Genomic DNA, 18,263 nt, shown 5'->3' on the forward strand with positions numbered 1-18,263 from the left:
GGTTGGGTTAACAAAAGGGAACATAGGGCAGGTGAAATGAGGAGATAAGTGACATTAGGCGAGAATGTGATTGAGGAGGTGAACATTTTTAGGTATTTAAGATCAGTTGTGCAAAAGAGCGGTGGTATTGACGATAAATAAGATACAGGATTAAATGCAGATGTTTGAAGTAGAGAGATACGTCTGGTGTCTTATGCAATAAAAGATTTCCAATGAGGATGAAAGGTAAATTCTACAAAACTGTAGTGAGAACAGCTATAATGTATGGTTCAGAGTGTTGATTGATAAAAAAGTGTAGCAGAGATGAGAATGCTTAGATGGATGAGTGGAGTGATTAGAGAAGATAGTGTTTGGTTAGATTTAATCAATATATCGTCAAATCAAAACCTACTCCTATCGGTTGTATTTTAGTGATTCTATAAATAAATTAACTCACACATAAACACTTATGTATTTATAACATTGTGTCAAACAATGAAATCATTCCTCAAACTAATGAAGTAAAATACCTCGGTTTAGTCTTCGACAAAAGACTCACTTGGGGCCCACATCTAAAAAATAAACGGAAACAGTTGAACAGCCGCTTGCATATTTTAAGACCACTCCTGAAATCAAAGATGAGCACGCCTAACCGCCTACTGTTATATAAGAGCTTACTCCTACCAATTTGGTCCTACGGTATCGCCCTCTGGGGTTCAGCCAAACCAGCTAATACCAGAACTATTCAAGCTTTCCAAGCCATCTGTCTACGAATGACTGTGAATGCCCCCTGGTATGTTACCAATGTCAGTCTCCACAATGAGCTAAAAATTCCTACTATCAAACAAACAGCAACTAAATTCTACACTCGCCTCCACCTCAAAACAGCCGAACACCCCAACCGCCTCATTGCTCAACTTCACTCCAATCATCTTCCTGAAAACCCGCCAAGACGTCTCAAACGCCAATGGCCTAGAGACCTGCTAAATACTTAAAACATACTTTTAAGTAAATTATTTAAGTTCANTCAAAAAAAAACGCTTCGATGCAAATCTTTAGATAGTGTTTAATTTTAAAAAATTGGTGGATTATTCCAAAAGCTTCATAAACTGCTAGTTTCTTATTAATATCCTGATTAAGATAAAGTATGTCGAATGAAAAAGGGATTATTAAAAAATAGTATTTTCCATAAAATGAGGACTTTTAGTATGTCTTTGTTTACTGGCCTAATATAGACAGTGTCACATCTAATTTTCTTTAAATTTAAAAAAAAAACCCCAAATTTAATTTCTGTGTGTCGCCACTGAATGATTACAATTAGTTGAAGATATTACCCTCAAAAATTTAAAGAAAATTCTAGTTTTTCAATTAAACAGTTACATATTCTATGTTTTTCATACAGACAATTAAAATCATTAATTTCTAATGTTTTCAAAGTATTATTTAACGAATCAAGTTCGATATGATAGGTTTCAAATACAAAATTAAATCATTTTACTTTGTAATTTAATATTTTTTTTACTCAATTTGTGTGTGCTACTACTTGACTATTAAATGTTATCACATCATATACTTATCATTGTATACGGGTGGACCATCAAGTCACTCCTATGGATGACCAAAGAGTCCTGTCTTTTTGGCGAAATTAAGTTCTCTCTGGGTTTTTTATCTTAATACATAGTAAAATAGTATTAATATGAATGAGAAATTTCTTCTCACAAGTTGAGTCTACAGTGATGGCATCCTTGATATTTATGAAGTTATTTAATCTAAATGAGATAAAAATCAAATTATTTGAAAAATTTGTTGTAACTTAAAAAATGCAAAAATTAATTGCCACAGGCGTATTGAACCTCATATCTTAAGCGTGAAAGACACAAGTGTTACCGATTTGGCAACTGTTCGTCGCTTTCGTCGATTGATAAAATTGGAAATTTAAGCTAATTTAAATTTTAAAGCTACTTTTTTCGACTTATAAAAAGCAAAAAAAATTAAATAAGTTAACAATATATTGAATGTCAATTAAATTATACAATATTCATAAAAGTCAGTATATTCCCCTTGTAAGAAATTTTAAAATAAAATGCAAAACCCAGAATTTTAACACAAAAATGGCATATTTTTGAATACAGAAGCCATTTTCACCAAAAAGAGAATCTATATTTCAAATTTTTTATTTTTCATAATAAATCATATAATAAAAGCTTTAATTGAATATTAAATTAAAAAAGCTTATCTTGTGTGCAAAAATTGCTTTTTTGAATACCCCTAAGGTCAGATTTAGAATCAGATTTTCTATAAATTTATATCACATGAAAGAAAAATATCTAAGGTTTCAATATCAAAAAAAATTATTTTAATTTATTCATTTTTCAAAAATTTAAAGTTAAGGCAGTTTTAAATATTAAAACATTTCACGTTAAACATTGATTTTTACATCTAATTAAATTTTTCGTTATATTCGATGGCCATTTTCCCATAGAAGAAAAGGTTTCAAATTTTTTTTCCAACTTATAGTACATAATGTAAGATTTAATTAAACACATGTATGTTTATAGAACGCAGTATTTCTGGAACATTTTCAAAAGTTAAGTTGAAAAAGTTTTACTTTTTATTTTTAAATATGTATGTCCCCTATATAAAGGACAATGAACCAATTTAAAAAAAATGTATGTCCAATAAAAAAAGTAAACATAAAGTTTTTATGGAAAAAAATTTGTATTTATCCATACATTTTTCAAAAGTTAAGTTAAAAAAGTTCTATTATAAATTTTCCCTCTGTGAGAAGATGTAATGTTAGATTTTCAAAAAAAATGATATTAAATGAAAGGAAAATATCTAAGGTTCAATATAAAAAAAAATGATGTTAACATATTAATTTTTGAAAAAGTTATGGTAGTATTAAAAAAATGTTTAAAAAATGTTGAAATTTACTGATTTTGAAAATTGTAATATTTTTGGAGATTTCCCTCAATTACGAGGAACGAGGGAAATTTTTAGAATTTTTATAGGTAATGTCTTCAGCTAGGTACGATTTGACGTATCGTTGAAAGAAATCGATCCAATAAAAGCTGAGAAAAAGTGGAAACTGATACAAAAAAACACATCATGAAAAAATTAATACCTTCTCACCTTTGGATCGAAGCTAGAAATTTTGTTCCAATAACTGTATCATATAAGCTTCCCACTAAGTAAAACAAAAAATATTAAGTTCATTTTTTTTGCTTGGATGAAATGCTGAAACATTGGATTTACGATGAATACGTTTTTTTATATCTGTCATTGAATATTCTCAACATTCATTGGGCCAATTTTAATTATTAATACGTTTAAGGAACTCAATTTTAATATAGTTAAAACTATTATTTTTGAAAATTAAAGAAAACACACTTTTTGAAATTAAAAAAATATCTTAACGTTAATCTATACTAAAGAAATATATTTCCAAAAACTTTTTCTACACTTAATAACTATTATAATTTTTTTTTGAATACTAATTTTAATATCATTTTAATACAATATAAAAGATACAATAAACTTTCTTATACTTTTTGTAAAAATGTAATTAAAAACTTATATACACAAAGGGTTTGAAAGAAACATTCATCAGCGCCAATTAAAGCTGACAGTATATGTTTAACACTGATGATGATAAAATGTTCCCAAAATATTTATACGCGATTTCTATGTAATTTTTGTGGCTTTTTAAGTTAATTTTTTTTTAATTTTAGAATATAACTAATTCGCATTGAAGCGAGTTATATAGTGATGAAAATCACTGCCATATATCAATCTATTTGAAGTCTATTATGTTAGATCTCCATTATCTTGAATATCGAAGAAATTAATTGGTAATATTTCAAATAAAATACATAACAGTTTTCAAAATTGTCTATATAAAATATTATATATTACAAAAAAATCATAAATAAATAAATAAATTGTATATACTTATAATATTAAGAATATTTTATATAATAATTTAATATTCAGTAGTCAGTATATTCTTTTTACCAATACTAGCCAAATTTTTGAGTTTGAGTAAAAAAAACATACCAAAGCTACACTAAATTTACATTAATTATGAAATTATAATGATAAATTTTACAAAAAATGCTGTGAAATTATTTAATGTTCCGTTTTTAACAAATTCTCAATTTTTCACCATGTCTATCTTCAATAATGCACAGTATTTTATTAGTTATATAAAATTTAGTATTGTATTAAATTTTTATTTTTTGTGCATTAGTTTGACATTAAACAAAAATTTTCTTGTATGTCAACCATCTCTTTGTTTTTTAAATGTATTTGTTGAATATTGCTTAAATTGCTCTACCACTGTAACATAAAATTAAAAAATATTCGAAAATAAAATAAATAAAAAAACTTTGAATATTAATTTAGAAAAATTTCCATAATTTTTGTTAATATTAGTGTTTGAGATATATTAAATATATGTATAATTTAGGTAAATACCTAAAAGTATTTGACACCACATAAATATTTAAAAATACTGCATGATATTGTTTTAAAATAACTAATATAATAAATCTTAAATGTGTGTAATTTTCTACGCCGTGTACTCGTTATTCAATTGTTCCAATGATAGTTTATAACAATCTTAATGTAAGAATGAATGATTTAAATCTTCTCAATTGATCTAGAATCATTTAACTTCGAAAAGTTATTACAAATCAATGTTCCATCGAATAAAGAAAATATGAGATCCAAATTTCATAAATATTAATGATTTTATCTTTCTTCTATAGAAAAAATGAATTTTTCATCAAAATTTTCAAAAATTGAATTACATAATATTAATATATTAGAGATGATCAAATACTTCAGAAGTTTTGATTGGTAAGAGTAAGTTTTTAATACTTTGTATCTTTACGAGTAACTTATTATAAGGTATACGAATTTTACATCAAACCTAACTATAACTTACTCTAAAAACTAAATAAATAAAATATAAAATTACATTTGTACCATTCATTTTTAAAGCTGCAATTATTATAATAATATATGTTCCTAATTCTTGTTACATAAATAAATTACATTAATATTCTTTATTAATTATTATAAAAAATATTTATGTTTAAAATTAATTAATAAATTAATAAATCAGCTTACCAATTAGCTATTTGACTTGCCATACATTTTTGACTCACTATATCATAACTTGTTGCATAAGCACAATTTATAATGTGTGTATAATTATTCCGACAAAGTGTTACTGAAGAACAATCAGGTGTCAATCTATATATACTTCTGTGATTACATCGTACACCAGTATTTACCATACCTTAAGGAAAATGTTATAATTCATCAATAAGTACAAGTGATAAATAGCCATTTTTCAAGTAATAAAATCAATTACTTGGTGGAATTCTTCGTAAATTATAATTATATGCTAATGGCTCAGGGATTGCTTCTGAAGTTGGTGCAATCGGTGAAGTTGAAATAACTTCTGTAGTTGGAGAAGACTCTGCTGATGAAAGTGTCGATGATGAAGTAGTATACGATACTTCCGAGGTTGTTTCAAAAATAGTAGTTTGGCCTATTTCGGTTCCAGTTTCTATGGGTTCTGGATTACTAGGTAAACCTTTACAATCGACACGATATGGATAGTCACAGATTTTCAAATCCTAAAATTTTTGTTTGATATAAAAAAAAAGATGAAAACGATAAAAATATACAATTATACTTCGTTGTAATTTGTTCCACCGGGACATATAAAGTCAACAGGTATTCCTGCGACACAAACATAAAACGCTCCACAATTTTCTTTGCTACGATATGTACCATAACCATCTGGACATTTAGTGTTATTACCTCCACTACTTAAACTACTTAAAGAATCTGAAACATTTCATATGTTATTTGAAATGGGTACGATAATATAGAAAGTATTTCAATACCTAAGAACACAGTACTAAGTCCATTTTTTTTTAACTTTTAAATATTGATACAATAAAATTAATAATATTGTTACCCATCTGTAATTGGAAAAATTAAAATACCTCTCATATGTTCTAAAGTGTTGATACATTGGAATTCGCTTTAAATTACTATAATATCGTAATGTTTATGCAAATATTAATTGCTTGAAGAAAATATAAACAGTAGTAATTAATAGAACTATCAACTATATAATTATTTTCTAAAAAATTCATATTTTCTATAAAACTAATTTTTGATTATAATGAACAATAAAAAATGAATAATTTAATGATTATTTAAGGAAACCTACCTCCTGTTGAAGTAATTGGTTTTCCACCACAATCTACATTTGGAGGATAATCGCAATATTGTTTTTGTGCATTAAAAGCTAATTCAGCAGGACAAGGTTGTTCAAATGCCGTGTCATCCCAACAGTTAATAAATGTATTGCAAGATTTTTCACTGGGGAACTGTCCTCTAGGTTCTTTACATTGAGCTTTTAAGGATTCTGTAGAAGATGATGATGTATATTCGACTTCATTTGTAGGTTGTACAGTAGAATTAACTATAATTTCAGGTTCTGATGGTCGAACTATAAAATTTTTGATTATAATGAAGATTTTACAATTAAAATACAGATAATTTTTACTTACTTGTCGGAATTTCAGTTGATGATTCGATAGGTTTAACTGTCATTACTTCTTCTGGTTGACCAGGAATTTGTGGTGCAACTGTTTGTTCAGATGGTATTACTTCAGGTAATTCTGTGGATATTTCTGGTTTGTAAGTTGTAGTGTCAGGTTTATCAGTTGAAAATTCAGGAGCTTGTGTGACTTCAGGTATATCAGGTTCAGCAACACTTGGAAGTGGAGTACCTGGAAAATATGGTGGTTCTATAGTTATGGGATCGCCTTCTTCTGATTGAGGCGCTGGTCCATTTGTTTGTGAAAAATCTGGTGGACTAGGAATGGGTTGGGCTGGGTTCGATGGCTCTTGAGGATATGGTGCAGGTTGTGGATATGGTGCAGGTTGTGGATATTGTGCAGGTTGTGGATATGGTGATGGTTGAGGATAGGGTGATGGTTGTTGATAGGGGGGAGGATAAGATTGTGATGCATATGGTGGTGGATAAGCAGGGTAACCATATGATGGCGACGGATAATATCCATTAGCAGGAACTTGTATCCACACAGCTGATGGTGATTGCCCAGCAGATTGAGATGCAGAGGAAGGAGCAACTGGTTGACCATTAACTACAGCAATTTGCCACTGTTGGATTTGTTGGCGTAAAAATTCTTCATATTCTCTTTTCAGTGTATCGTCAACAGGCTTTGGTGGTTCTGGAAAATATAATATTAAATATTAAATAAATGAATACATTTTTTCTATAAAATCATATTATAATCTCAAAAAATTATTTACTACATTACTAAGCGTCCTATTACATTTAAAAACTATTAAGTGACTATTTAGGTTTAAAAATAATTCAATAGTGTTATTCGTGATGTTTCAGTTGTTTTGTATGGAGTGTTGTGTCTACTATTTTTACTATATTTATGTTTAACAAGTAAAATATATTAAAAGCTGCAAAAATCCCCCCAAAAAATATTTTAAACTTTATTATTTTATTTTTTTTAAAGGTAGAATTAAATATGGTACATATATCAATGTATATGACTATATGTTTAATATATAATATAGGCATAAATAATTGAAATAGAAAATTATAACAATACGAAAAACGGTTATTTTTTTTACAATATAATAAAATAATGTTATAGTTTACTAAGTTTATAGTTACTCATAGTTAAATAAGGTTGAGCAGATTATTTCAAGCGTGAAGAGATAAATTTTTGTGGTCTCAAAATGGAGCACCCATCAAGTTCAAAACACTAATTGCAAAATTATTTCCAAATTAACTGATAAAATAATTTCAATTCAGCCAATCCCATAAAGTTTACCTGAAGACGCTACTAAAATCTACCACTACCTTGGTTTTATGTTCATATAGACATTCCTGTCCATTTTGTACGAGGAACTCCATAAATATGATACAAGTGTCATTTATTTATATTTATTGCTTAAAAATTAATGTGTAAGCATTTTTGTAAAATTTCATAATTTCACCTAAACAAATTACAGTTTTATTGGATATATCATTATAGATTAATGAACTTTGGTAAGGAAATTGTATTTTTATAGAAACAATAAGTTAAAAATAATGATAGAAATTCAATTTTAAAAATTTAAAAAGCATAAATATTCATTAAAATTAAAAGAAACTAAGCTCATATTCAAATTCTGAAAAAGGACAAAAGTGATTTTTATAAATGTACAGAGAAAGGTATTTAATATCGTATAAAATTTTATTGGAATGATTTGTTTTTGCACTTTAAACATGTTTATTTGTATAAGACACTATTGAAATTTTAAATTTGTTATTGGTCTCTTGAAAAATTACTTCTTCTTTTTCCTCGCTTTAATCTCAACTACTTGAGATCGGCCACCCTTATCCTAAACTTCCACCTGACACGATCTCCCACATCATCTACGCTCACATCAGCTGTCCTCAATCGCATTCAATAGCATCCCTCCATCTTTTTTTTTTGGTCTTCCTCTACCTCTTCTTCCTTTAACATTAATTTCTATAACTCTTCTTACAGCTTCCGATTTTTCTCTCCTCATAACATGACCAAACCATCTAAGTCTATTTTCTCTCATCTTATCCATGATTGACGCTACACCTATAATCCCTCTTATATGCTAGTTCTTTATCCTATCTTCTCTAATCACTCCACTCATCCATCTAAGCATTCTCATCTCTGCTACACTCATTCTCTGCTCTACTTTCTTATCAACCGCACAACACTCTGAACCATACATTATAGTTCTTCTCACTACAGTCTTGTAGAATTTACCTTTCAGCCTCATTGGAATTTTTTTATCGCATAAGACATCAGACGCTTCTTTTCACTTCAACCACCCGCACTTAATCCTGTGTCTTACATCTTGGCCAATACCACCGATCTTTTGCATAACTGATCCTAAATACTTAAAATTTACCAGCTCTCTAATCACTTCCTCGCCTAATATCACTGGTCTACCTCATGTTCTCCTTTAGAAAACTCGTATTCTATGTACTATGTCTTACTTCTACTTATTCTTAAACCCTTTTCTTCAAGAGCTAATTCTCACACCTCTAGCCTTTGATTAATTTCCTCCCTATTTTCTCCTATTAACACTATATCGTCAGCGTATAACATACACCACGTTACCTTTTCTTGTATTTCTTTTGTAATTTCACCCATCACTATAGGAAATAAGTAAGGGATTAAAACAGAACCCTGATACACTCATACTCTTATCCGAAAACCATCTGATACTCCTCCCACACTTTTTACCCTAGTACAAGTGCCATCATACATATCCTCTATTATATTAATGTACCTTTTTGGGACTTCTTTTCTCATTAATGCTCATTTTAGAACCTCTCTCGGTGCTCTATCATACGCTTTCTCCAAATCTATAAATACCATACAAAGCTTTTTATTTTTTTCCCTAAACTTATCTATTAGTTGTCTCACACAAAATACTGGTACCTCTGTTGACTTACCAGGCATAAATCCAAACTGGTTTTTAGATACTGATGTCTCATTTCTTATTCTCTTATTAAAATTACTAAAAAAATTACTAAAAAGGACATATTATATTTTGGAACATTGCCAAACAAATAACTTTTTATTTAACAGTAAAAAATATTCAAACAAGTTTGTTAATGATTTTAATAAAGTTAAAATTCAATTTAGTGTTATAAGATTTCATAATATTAAAATTTTAGAGTTAATATTGTATTTGTTAATGACTGTATCAGTTGGATTTATATTTTTTTACAGACTATGGGTAATATATTTTTTTTATAATAAAGAAGTGTAAAAAATCTGGTTGACAATTTTACTGTAACCTTGACTCCTTTCAAGTGTTATCCGATGTTCTTTTTATATACACATACTTTTTTTATTTTTAATTAACATTTAAATAATGTTCAAACTAGGTAGAGAAAAAATTTTAATCTATTTGATTAATAACAAACAAATAATTAACCGTTATAAAAAAGTACTGGTTTTATACATATAATACAGATATTTTTTACATATTATGTAACAATGTGTCTAATACACATTATTGACAACAAAATTTGATATTTCATGATTTTTTAGTATAAAGTAATCAATCATTTAATTTATTCACTTATGTTTTAAACTTATTACAATTTAAAAATAAAAGTACATACCAACAAATTTGTTTTTTTTTATACCTACTTCAATTTCTATACTTATAATATATATTTATCATAATGCAAAAAATCACAAAATACATTTTTAAAAAAAATATTAAAAGTTTTAAGAAGTTTGCTATTATAAATTAAATTTACGAGTATGTAAAAATCTAATTGAACATTTAATATGTATAGACATTAAACTAATACTTGTAGCAATAATGTAATATAATACAGCGAATAGTAATATGTTTAGTTTAAAGTAAGTACATCGAATATTTAAGAACGTATAAATATATTAATATATAATGAGATATTATTGTAATAAATTATTTAATACGTTTATTAAGATTTTACAATAAAAATTTTACATCTCTAATTAAATTGAATATTTAAATTATTTAATTTTTTATAAATTAGTTAATAATATTATTTCACCAACGACAAGATGTCTTATTGTTTTAAAGGGTTTTAATATGGTTAATTTATCCTAACCGCAATCCTCATTACAATTAGATATTTATGAAGTATTCTAGTTTCAGACAAGAGTAGTTGAACTAATTTGTTTTAATATTTTATTCAATAAAAAATACATTAACGGTAAAATTAATTTAAGTTCCTTTTTAAATGACAATTATATTGTATCTTATATTTAAATGTACGATATATTTTAGAAATATCACAAACGTTCTAGATTGCTAATTTAGAAAGTATAATTTTTCTTTAAGACATAAAAACTCACAAGTAATGCCACTAAGCGTAGGTTTTGTAATTTGATATTATAATTTATAAAATTTAAATCATGTTTTGAGATCAGCATTATGGATAGACTTCCAAAAATATTAATAATACCACCAATCACTGTGGCAAACTAATCAATTTTTAACAATAAAATTTAATACTTAATAAATGATTTATTAAAGTTTTTTTTAATATTTTGATTTTTAAATCAACTATGACGCCTAATAAGGAAACAAAAGCCTACTTTTTAAAAATTTAATGAAAATTCTGCGACATATCAAATATAAAAATTGTTAAAGATTGGGTAACTGCAATGATTATTGCCGTTATCTTATTGATGATAACTATTAAAAGCAACAATAGTAAAAGTTAAAATTAGATGTAGCATTTATAATTCTATTGAATGAATAACCTTTGAAATCTGAAAAGTCATTTACAATTTTTATTAACACGTTCAGACTTAATTGGTGTTTATGAGTGTCAGTCTAGCCTCATTAGACATTATATTGCGAAGACTATTAGTGTTTTATATTAAATTTACAAAATACACGGATAACCTGGTGACCCCTTTGGAAGCAATACAATCGAGTCACAGGAACGAGACAAGATTTTTGACTTGCTCATTATTACCTACGAGCACGCTGTCCCATTTGATGTTCGACGCGGAAACCATATAGAATAATCAACGAGTCTAATATTCTTCNATAGAATCATCAACGAGTCTAATATTCTTTAATGTAACATTATTAATTTCGTTTTATGTAGATGACTTCATTAGTAATTAACTTATCGCTATTAAAAGCTTTTAACAATATTTTTCAATATGATGATTTTCTAGGATTATCGTACATGGGTAATCTACATATAAGTTACTATAAAATTACTCTATGCATATTATTATGTGCTCTTGGGACATAAGATTTGACTTTTATTCATTGCTTTGTAATATTCGATAGTTTCATTTATTTTTATAACTAAGTAACTTAAAAACACGTTTAAAAAATACGCCATAAATAGTCATATTGAATACAAAATGGGCTAAAATAATAAAATTAAAAGTGATATATTCAACTTATATCGTAAAACTGCAGTTCTGTAGTCGTCGAAAAATCATTATAATTTTATTCTTCTGTTTACAAGCTTAAATGTTTTGTATTATGTGTTTCAACACCATAATTCATGCCGCACGAAGAGATAAAAGCGTATTCCCTAACATTAACGATCATGTTAGTTTTTCTAAACATGTTAGACTAATCCAATAGATCTTCACTTAGTACTTAAAAAAAAATCGAGTGAAAAATCGATGCAATCGAGAACTTAATTTTTACAGCTAATAAATGAGTAGAGTCAATTTTTTATTGTAAATGCCGGAGGTTGTGACTATCTGAAAATATTTACTATATTTTTGTGGTATGTGGTATAAAAAAAATAATACACCATAAATTGTAACAATAATACAAGAAATACGAGTTTTATGGAATAGCACACATTATGTACTACTAAATCTTTGCCACAAAAAAACATAAAAATACACAATATAAAATATTTTTAATATAATAATTTTAATAAGAAAAACTGTGTTTTTTTATGTGTAAGGTTTAAACTAGAAAATGGCTATTGCTTTTATAAGATAAAAGAAATTGATATGTGTTTCTATATTATTGTTTGCAATAATTACACGATGTGTTTCTCCTGCGGTAGCGATTCTATTGTCTATCCAGCGATTTTACATAAAACAATCGTTTTATATATTGTTATTTTTCTTTAACTAAAACTAACATGTTTTATCGGGATCATTATAAACGGCAACTCGACGGTATGTGAAAATTATGTAAGCGATCTAAGACATCCGTATAGATATTAAGAGACCTTAAAGGGTAACCATAAATTGTGTACAAGTTACTAATAATTTACAAGATTAAAGTTTTAACAATTGTCTGAGAATTTTTATGTCGGCAGAATGCGTTAAAAAATGTTGCGTTTGTTGAGTATCACATGCCTAATGAACTAACAATGTACAATACAATTGTGTTTTGATTTGTGATATTGTTAGACACATATCCGATTTATAATCATAATTTTAATATGACAAGTGGAAAATTGCGTGATAATAACTAAAAAATATATATTCGAAATGAAAAGTCAATAAAAGTATTGTTCACTTGGATAAGTTTGAAATTAAGATATCTCAATTAGGAAAATGATTACTATGTTGTTACTTATACTTGGGTATGAATACGTCAATACAAGTGGTACATTTCATTGGAACAACTATAAGTAGTAGTCACGATATTGACACCATGACGTACTGATTTGAATTTTGAACAATATTCAAGCGCCAGTCAAGTGTTGCTGATTTGTATTCGCTTATCGAATGTGGCCTAGATAAAACGTCGCATGGAATAAAAAGTGCAAGCAAATTTACAATTGTATCAACCGCGAATGCAACACGTGTAAGGATCGCAAAACGGTAAAAAATATGTTCATGTATAAATTGGTAATTTTTGAAAGTTCCACGTGATTAAAATATTTGCACTTCGAGCAATTCAACTCTTTTAACAATCAGCGATCAATTGTTGTCTTCAAATACAAACTGTCAATCACGTATATAATGTGACCATGTTACGCCTCCGCGATATATTTATTAAGAAAAGTTAGTTTATACATTTTACGTGGGCAGCTTCTAGTGGTTAAGACCATACTTAGGCTACATTTTTATACACTACAAGAATCATCGTTATTTGGCACGGTTTACAATCACTTAAGAAATGATTGTGATAATACAATAAAATTTCAAACGGAATATGAAAAATTCTCAAAGTTTAATGAACTTGAAGATCATTTTTCATTTTTTAATGTTTACTTAAAGAGTTATAGTAGCGATAGTGAAAGTCGTGAAAAGGGTTATTGATTTATTTATTAAAGATTTATAAACAATAAAAATAATCAAATTGTTGAATAGTATCCATATAATTGTCAAGCATATCACACGCTGAGAAATGTCTAAGTATATTGGTCAATATAAACGCTAACAATACCACGTTAATAATTCGAGTATTCCGTATATTTATTTCTATTAACGTTGAAATATATAATTTAAATTTAAATAAATAACTGTGTTTGATTATAATTTTTCAATGACAAACAAATATAAGAAATAATTTACCGTTAAACTAGTTAATATATTCATAGAGTTATCATGTTTGCTATGTTACTCTTTAAATTCTTGAAATTTGTTGTTTTTTATTGTTATAATCCATTAAGTACCTAAAATGCGTAGGTATTAGTCTGAAGTAAACAAAAAATAACAAATATATTTTTATTAAACCCAACCATTTCATTACTTATTTATTATTAAAAAACTGTTAAGTATGATGATTTATTGTGTGAAACGCGAAAAAATTTACTTTTTATATTTTTATAGAAAAACATTTAGTAATCGCAGTAATGGCGTTTGAATAAAAAAAAAATGTTACTAATTTAAAAGGAATACCAGTTATTTTACAGTATTGTTTGAAATACAGTTAATTGTGTTTTAAAAGTAGCATATTTATTTCTGTTAACTATGTTACACTTTGTAATTAATTTAATGTATATTGATATTACAGTATACATAATTTTTCAAGTAGTTTAACTTAAACACATTTTTACTCAATCTACTGATACTTCTTGATTCAATTTAGATTTATCGCAGTAAAGAATATTGTAAAATAGACATGTATTTAGCTTTAAGTACTGAATTATAATTGAGTACTTTTATGAAATATGCATATTTCATGGAATATCGTTAATAATATTTCTATGTTCAAATAGGCATGTTAAACAGTTTAAATTTTGACAAGTAACTTAATTATGCGCGAGCCGACTATAATCTTTCTCAAAATCTTATTACGGATACATTAAAGATGCATTATGCAACTTTGGCAGGCACTAAACAGAAAATGGTTTGTGTACAAACATCTTTTAGTTGTTAACTATAGAGGCGGAATTCATCCGTAACCAAAAAAGATAGATGATATTTATATGCTAGTCTATTATGAAATGAGCTCATTTGTCTTAGTAAAATTTAAATATACTTTATCGGGATAAAGGATGACATGATAAAATTTTGAATAATTTCTGCTCAGACGCATTACATCGCGATGTAAACATGCTCACACACACACACACACTTCAGGCTTGTTTATTGTACTAAATACGAATGGATACAGCGGAAGTTAAAATATAGCTCTCCGTAGGTCGCCTATTATTAAACACGTGTTTGGCCCCCGTCGAATAGATAATAAAAAAATGTAACTAGCCAACGAAACAGGTGTTTGATCTTCACAAGATGAGATAATTTGAAGAAAAGTGGTATTTCTCTCGAAATTATGTAACATTTCATGCAGCTAAAAAAAAACAAGCCTTCGGAATTAATCATAAAAAAGACAAAACTACTATACCACGATAGTTAAATTATTATTACCGGTGACCTTGTATTGGCTTTTCTTTGCTTTTGAAAGAGTAAAGATTTCAGTTCTAAAATCGCTAGTTTTACTATTTAATATACTTCAGCTTAAAGTTTAATGTAAAATGGAGCAGTAATAATGGAAAATTATTGAGTATTCAATTGTGGCTATTTAAATAAATCTAATCACTTAAACAGTACGACAAATGAATAGTTATTGACCCCGTGGGAATACTATAAAAATCATATTTTCGTTGACACTTTTTAACAAGTAATTTATTTTACGGTGTCAAATAAAAAAAAACCTTAAGCATGACAATAACGACGGCTAATAGGTCACAAGAACGTGATACGAATGATCTAGAAATAAAAATTTGTTTAACAGTCATGTTATATAGGCCGATGATTGGCAGAGACTTGAACGCTACTGGTGTTTTGGCACATTCGCCTACTGCAAAATGCGGCGTAGGCTTCTCACCATTAATCATACAGTACAAATATATGTATCAAAGAATAGCATACTATATAATAACACATTCTTGTCTCGTTTTGTATGTATTCGTATGAGAAACACTGGAATAGCATGGTCACTGAGAATACTATAGTAACATACAGTAATGTTAAATGATCAAACTGTATCGTGTTTGTGTTATGGGAACCATTGTAAAAGACAATTTTTTCAATTTTATACTTGTAATATATTTTATTATTTGTATACAGACAAACAAATGGCAACGAATAAACAAAGAAATAAATGAATGGAGGTCTTGACGATGGAAATATAATACCTCGAAGGCGGTAACGGCCTGATGGCGATAAGATTAAGTGGAAAATCTAATAATATTAACAATATGCAGCAAACTCGAAGCACTCCTCTTGCATAGGCCGTTTTGAATTATTAATACAAAACGATACCCGCAGTCGTTCATTTTACGATTATAAATTATTTTTATTACTTCCAATACTTGTTTATATCATATTATTAAAAGTTCTGCGAGAGATTGAGAATAATTATACGGAATGATTATTTCTTTGTTAACATCGAAATCTAAAGTCGTCTCGTTCAAAGCAAATTAGTCATTTGAAACGCTGACCGGTTGGCGACAGTCAATTAATTATCGAGGCGCATTTCAAACTTAACTGATGAGTATACCTGTTATACTCGATATTATGAATAAGGATAACGGAATACAGGCTTTTGCCCGTATAAATTAATAGAAATGGTGACAACCCGAGGGACTCGAATTATAATAGTAAAATAATGTTTGCGGTTTTAACGTTAAACGGATTACCGGTTACTTTAGGGTCAGCGAACGGCCTTGTTCGTAAAGTGATTTTTGTGTAGTATTTGGTCTGTAAATCAACCATTTACTTGTAATTATGTAAACATGTTGTCGATGGTCTAAACGACTAACTATACGAAAATTCGTTACATCAAGAATGGAATTTGTGGAAATAAATAACATTATAAAATATTCTAAAGCTAAAAATATTCTTAAACTATAAGATTAAGTGTTTTAAAGATTTACAAGTAGCACAAAATATTAGCAATGGACCTGGCAAAAGTTTTATAATATTAAACCATACTTATAACTAATTTAAAAAAAAAAGCAAAATTTAATTGTGTGTAATGTATAAAACTATTCTACAAGTACAAATATGTAGAATTTTTATTTGTGATAATACAATTAACCATTAAAAATTGATATCAAATATATTGCACCTTTGTTAGTTGTTATTATTAATGTTATATATCGGATAGGATGGACACCCAGAATAAAATCTTATTGTTGAGTGTATGTCGTGATAGACAAATGCTAAGCATACTTGGAAAATAATTTTAATGCAATATTAACAATTTTAGTATTTTATTGATAATAAAATACCGATTCATGATTTTTATCTTAGTCTAATAGAAATATACTACTAATCTAACAAAAAAAAATTATTCCAAATAGAATAGAAATATGAGTAACTTAATAATAATAATCTGAGAAATCATGTATTATAGTAAATAAATTAGTTCATAATTGAAAATAATTGAATTAACCGTTTTTAAAATAATGTAAACATTTGTAGTTGTTTGTGCCGAGAAAGTTTTCTTAGGTACTAAAAGCTTAGATACCGTAATTTTTAGCTTAACACTATTATTAAAGTATTATTAAGTCTGTATAATGTGTAATATTACATCATATAGATAATATTTAATATATTTTTAATAGAACAGAAATANTATTTAATATATTTTTAATAGAACAGAAATAAATTTTACTCACTTCTATTGACTGCTTTGATAGGCGCAGCTTTTTTCTGCGTAACAGTAGATTCCACTGGTTTCTTTGTTTTATTTTGATTTGATTTCGATTTAGATGACACAGGTTTCACTTGAGAATGTACTTGGCGATAGGGCACATGCTGTTCATCAGAGTATCTGACTAAACCTCTGTCATAGTTGACGGTGGCAGCTGAAAGGATTTGTACGGTCGCCAAAAGTGCCGTGACGGTAACAATGTACAAGTTGTTTCCACGCATTGTACACCGCGGATAATATTTAAATAATAATTATAATTAGTGATATAGATAGTTTAAAAATTAGTGTTTAAAACTGTTCAAACGTTCAAGGTAGATTGTCTGGTTCGATCTTGCTGACCGATACAGTTCGATGTGGTCCAGTGTCATGGTCGAGAATGCGTTTTTATATAAAATCGTTAGGGTGCTCCCCACCTGGCCGTGACCTAAACCTTGTCACTGTTTGGCACTGTCTTTGCAGTACCAATTACGTGACCGGTATCCACTTATCATATGAGACTCAATGAAAGTTTGATGTATTGAAAATGTGTACCATAATTGAAATAATAACGTTAATTTTGTATGTAT

General features: G+C 27.8%; 1 protein-coding gene across 1 annotated transcript; it reads right to left on the reverse strand.

Moving 5' to 3' along the window:
* Positions 1-3,973: 3,973 nt before the first annotated feature.
* On the reverse strand, positions 3,974-18,057 carry LOC126900649 (eukaryotic translation initiation factor 4 gamma-like). Its single transcript, XM_050676523.1, has 7 exons — positions 17,663-18,057; positions 6,576-7,262; positions 6,233-6,514; positions 5,687-5,841; positions 5,360-5,627; positions 5,113-5,284; positions 3,974-4,317 (listed from the first exon to the last, which is right to left on the reverse strand). The coding sequence occupies exons 1-7, from the start codon at positions 17,916-17,918 to the stop codon at positions 4,302-4,304; spliced, it is 1,836 nt and encodes a 611-aa protein (XP_050532480.1). The 5' UTR covers positions 17,919-18,057; the 3' UTR covers positions 3,974-4,301.
* Positions 18,058-18,263: the final 206 nt, after the last annotated feature.

Source organism: Daktulosphaira vitifoliae, unplaced genomic scaffold (genome assembly GCF_025091365.1).
Source record: "Daktulosphaira vitifoliae isolate Bord-2020 unplaced genomic scaffold, ASM2509136v1 Scaffold_3, whole genome shotgun sequence".
NCBI lineage: Eukaryota > Metazoa > Arthropoda > Insecta > Hemiptera > Phylloxeridae > Daktulosphaira > Daktulosphaira vitifoliae.

What these genes read in the sequence shown, in the direction of transcription:
- LOC126900649 (XM_050676523.1), bottom strand. Translation starts at nt 17,918, where the DNA reads ATGCGTGGAAACAACTTGTACATTGTTACCGTCACGGCACTTTTGGCG. An exon ending in TATCAAAGCAGTCAATAGAA is followed by an intron (nt 7,263 to 17,662) that starts GTGAGTAAAATT and finishes TATATTTTCCAG; the next exon opens with AACCACCAAAGCCTGTTGAC. An exon ending in ATCAACTGAAATTCCGACAA is followed by an intron (nt 6,515 to 6,575) that starts GTAAGTAAAAAT and finishes AAAATTTTATAG; the next exon opens with TTCGACCATCAGAACCTGAA.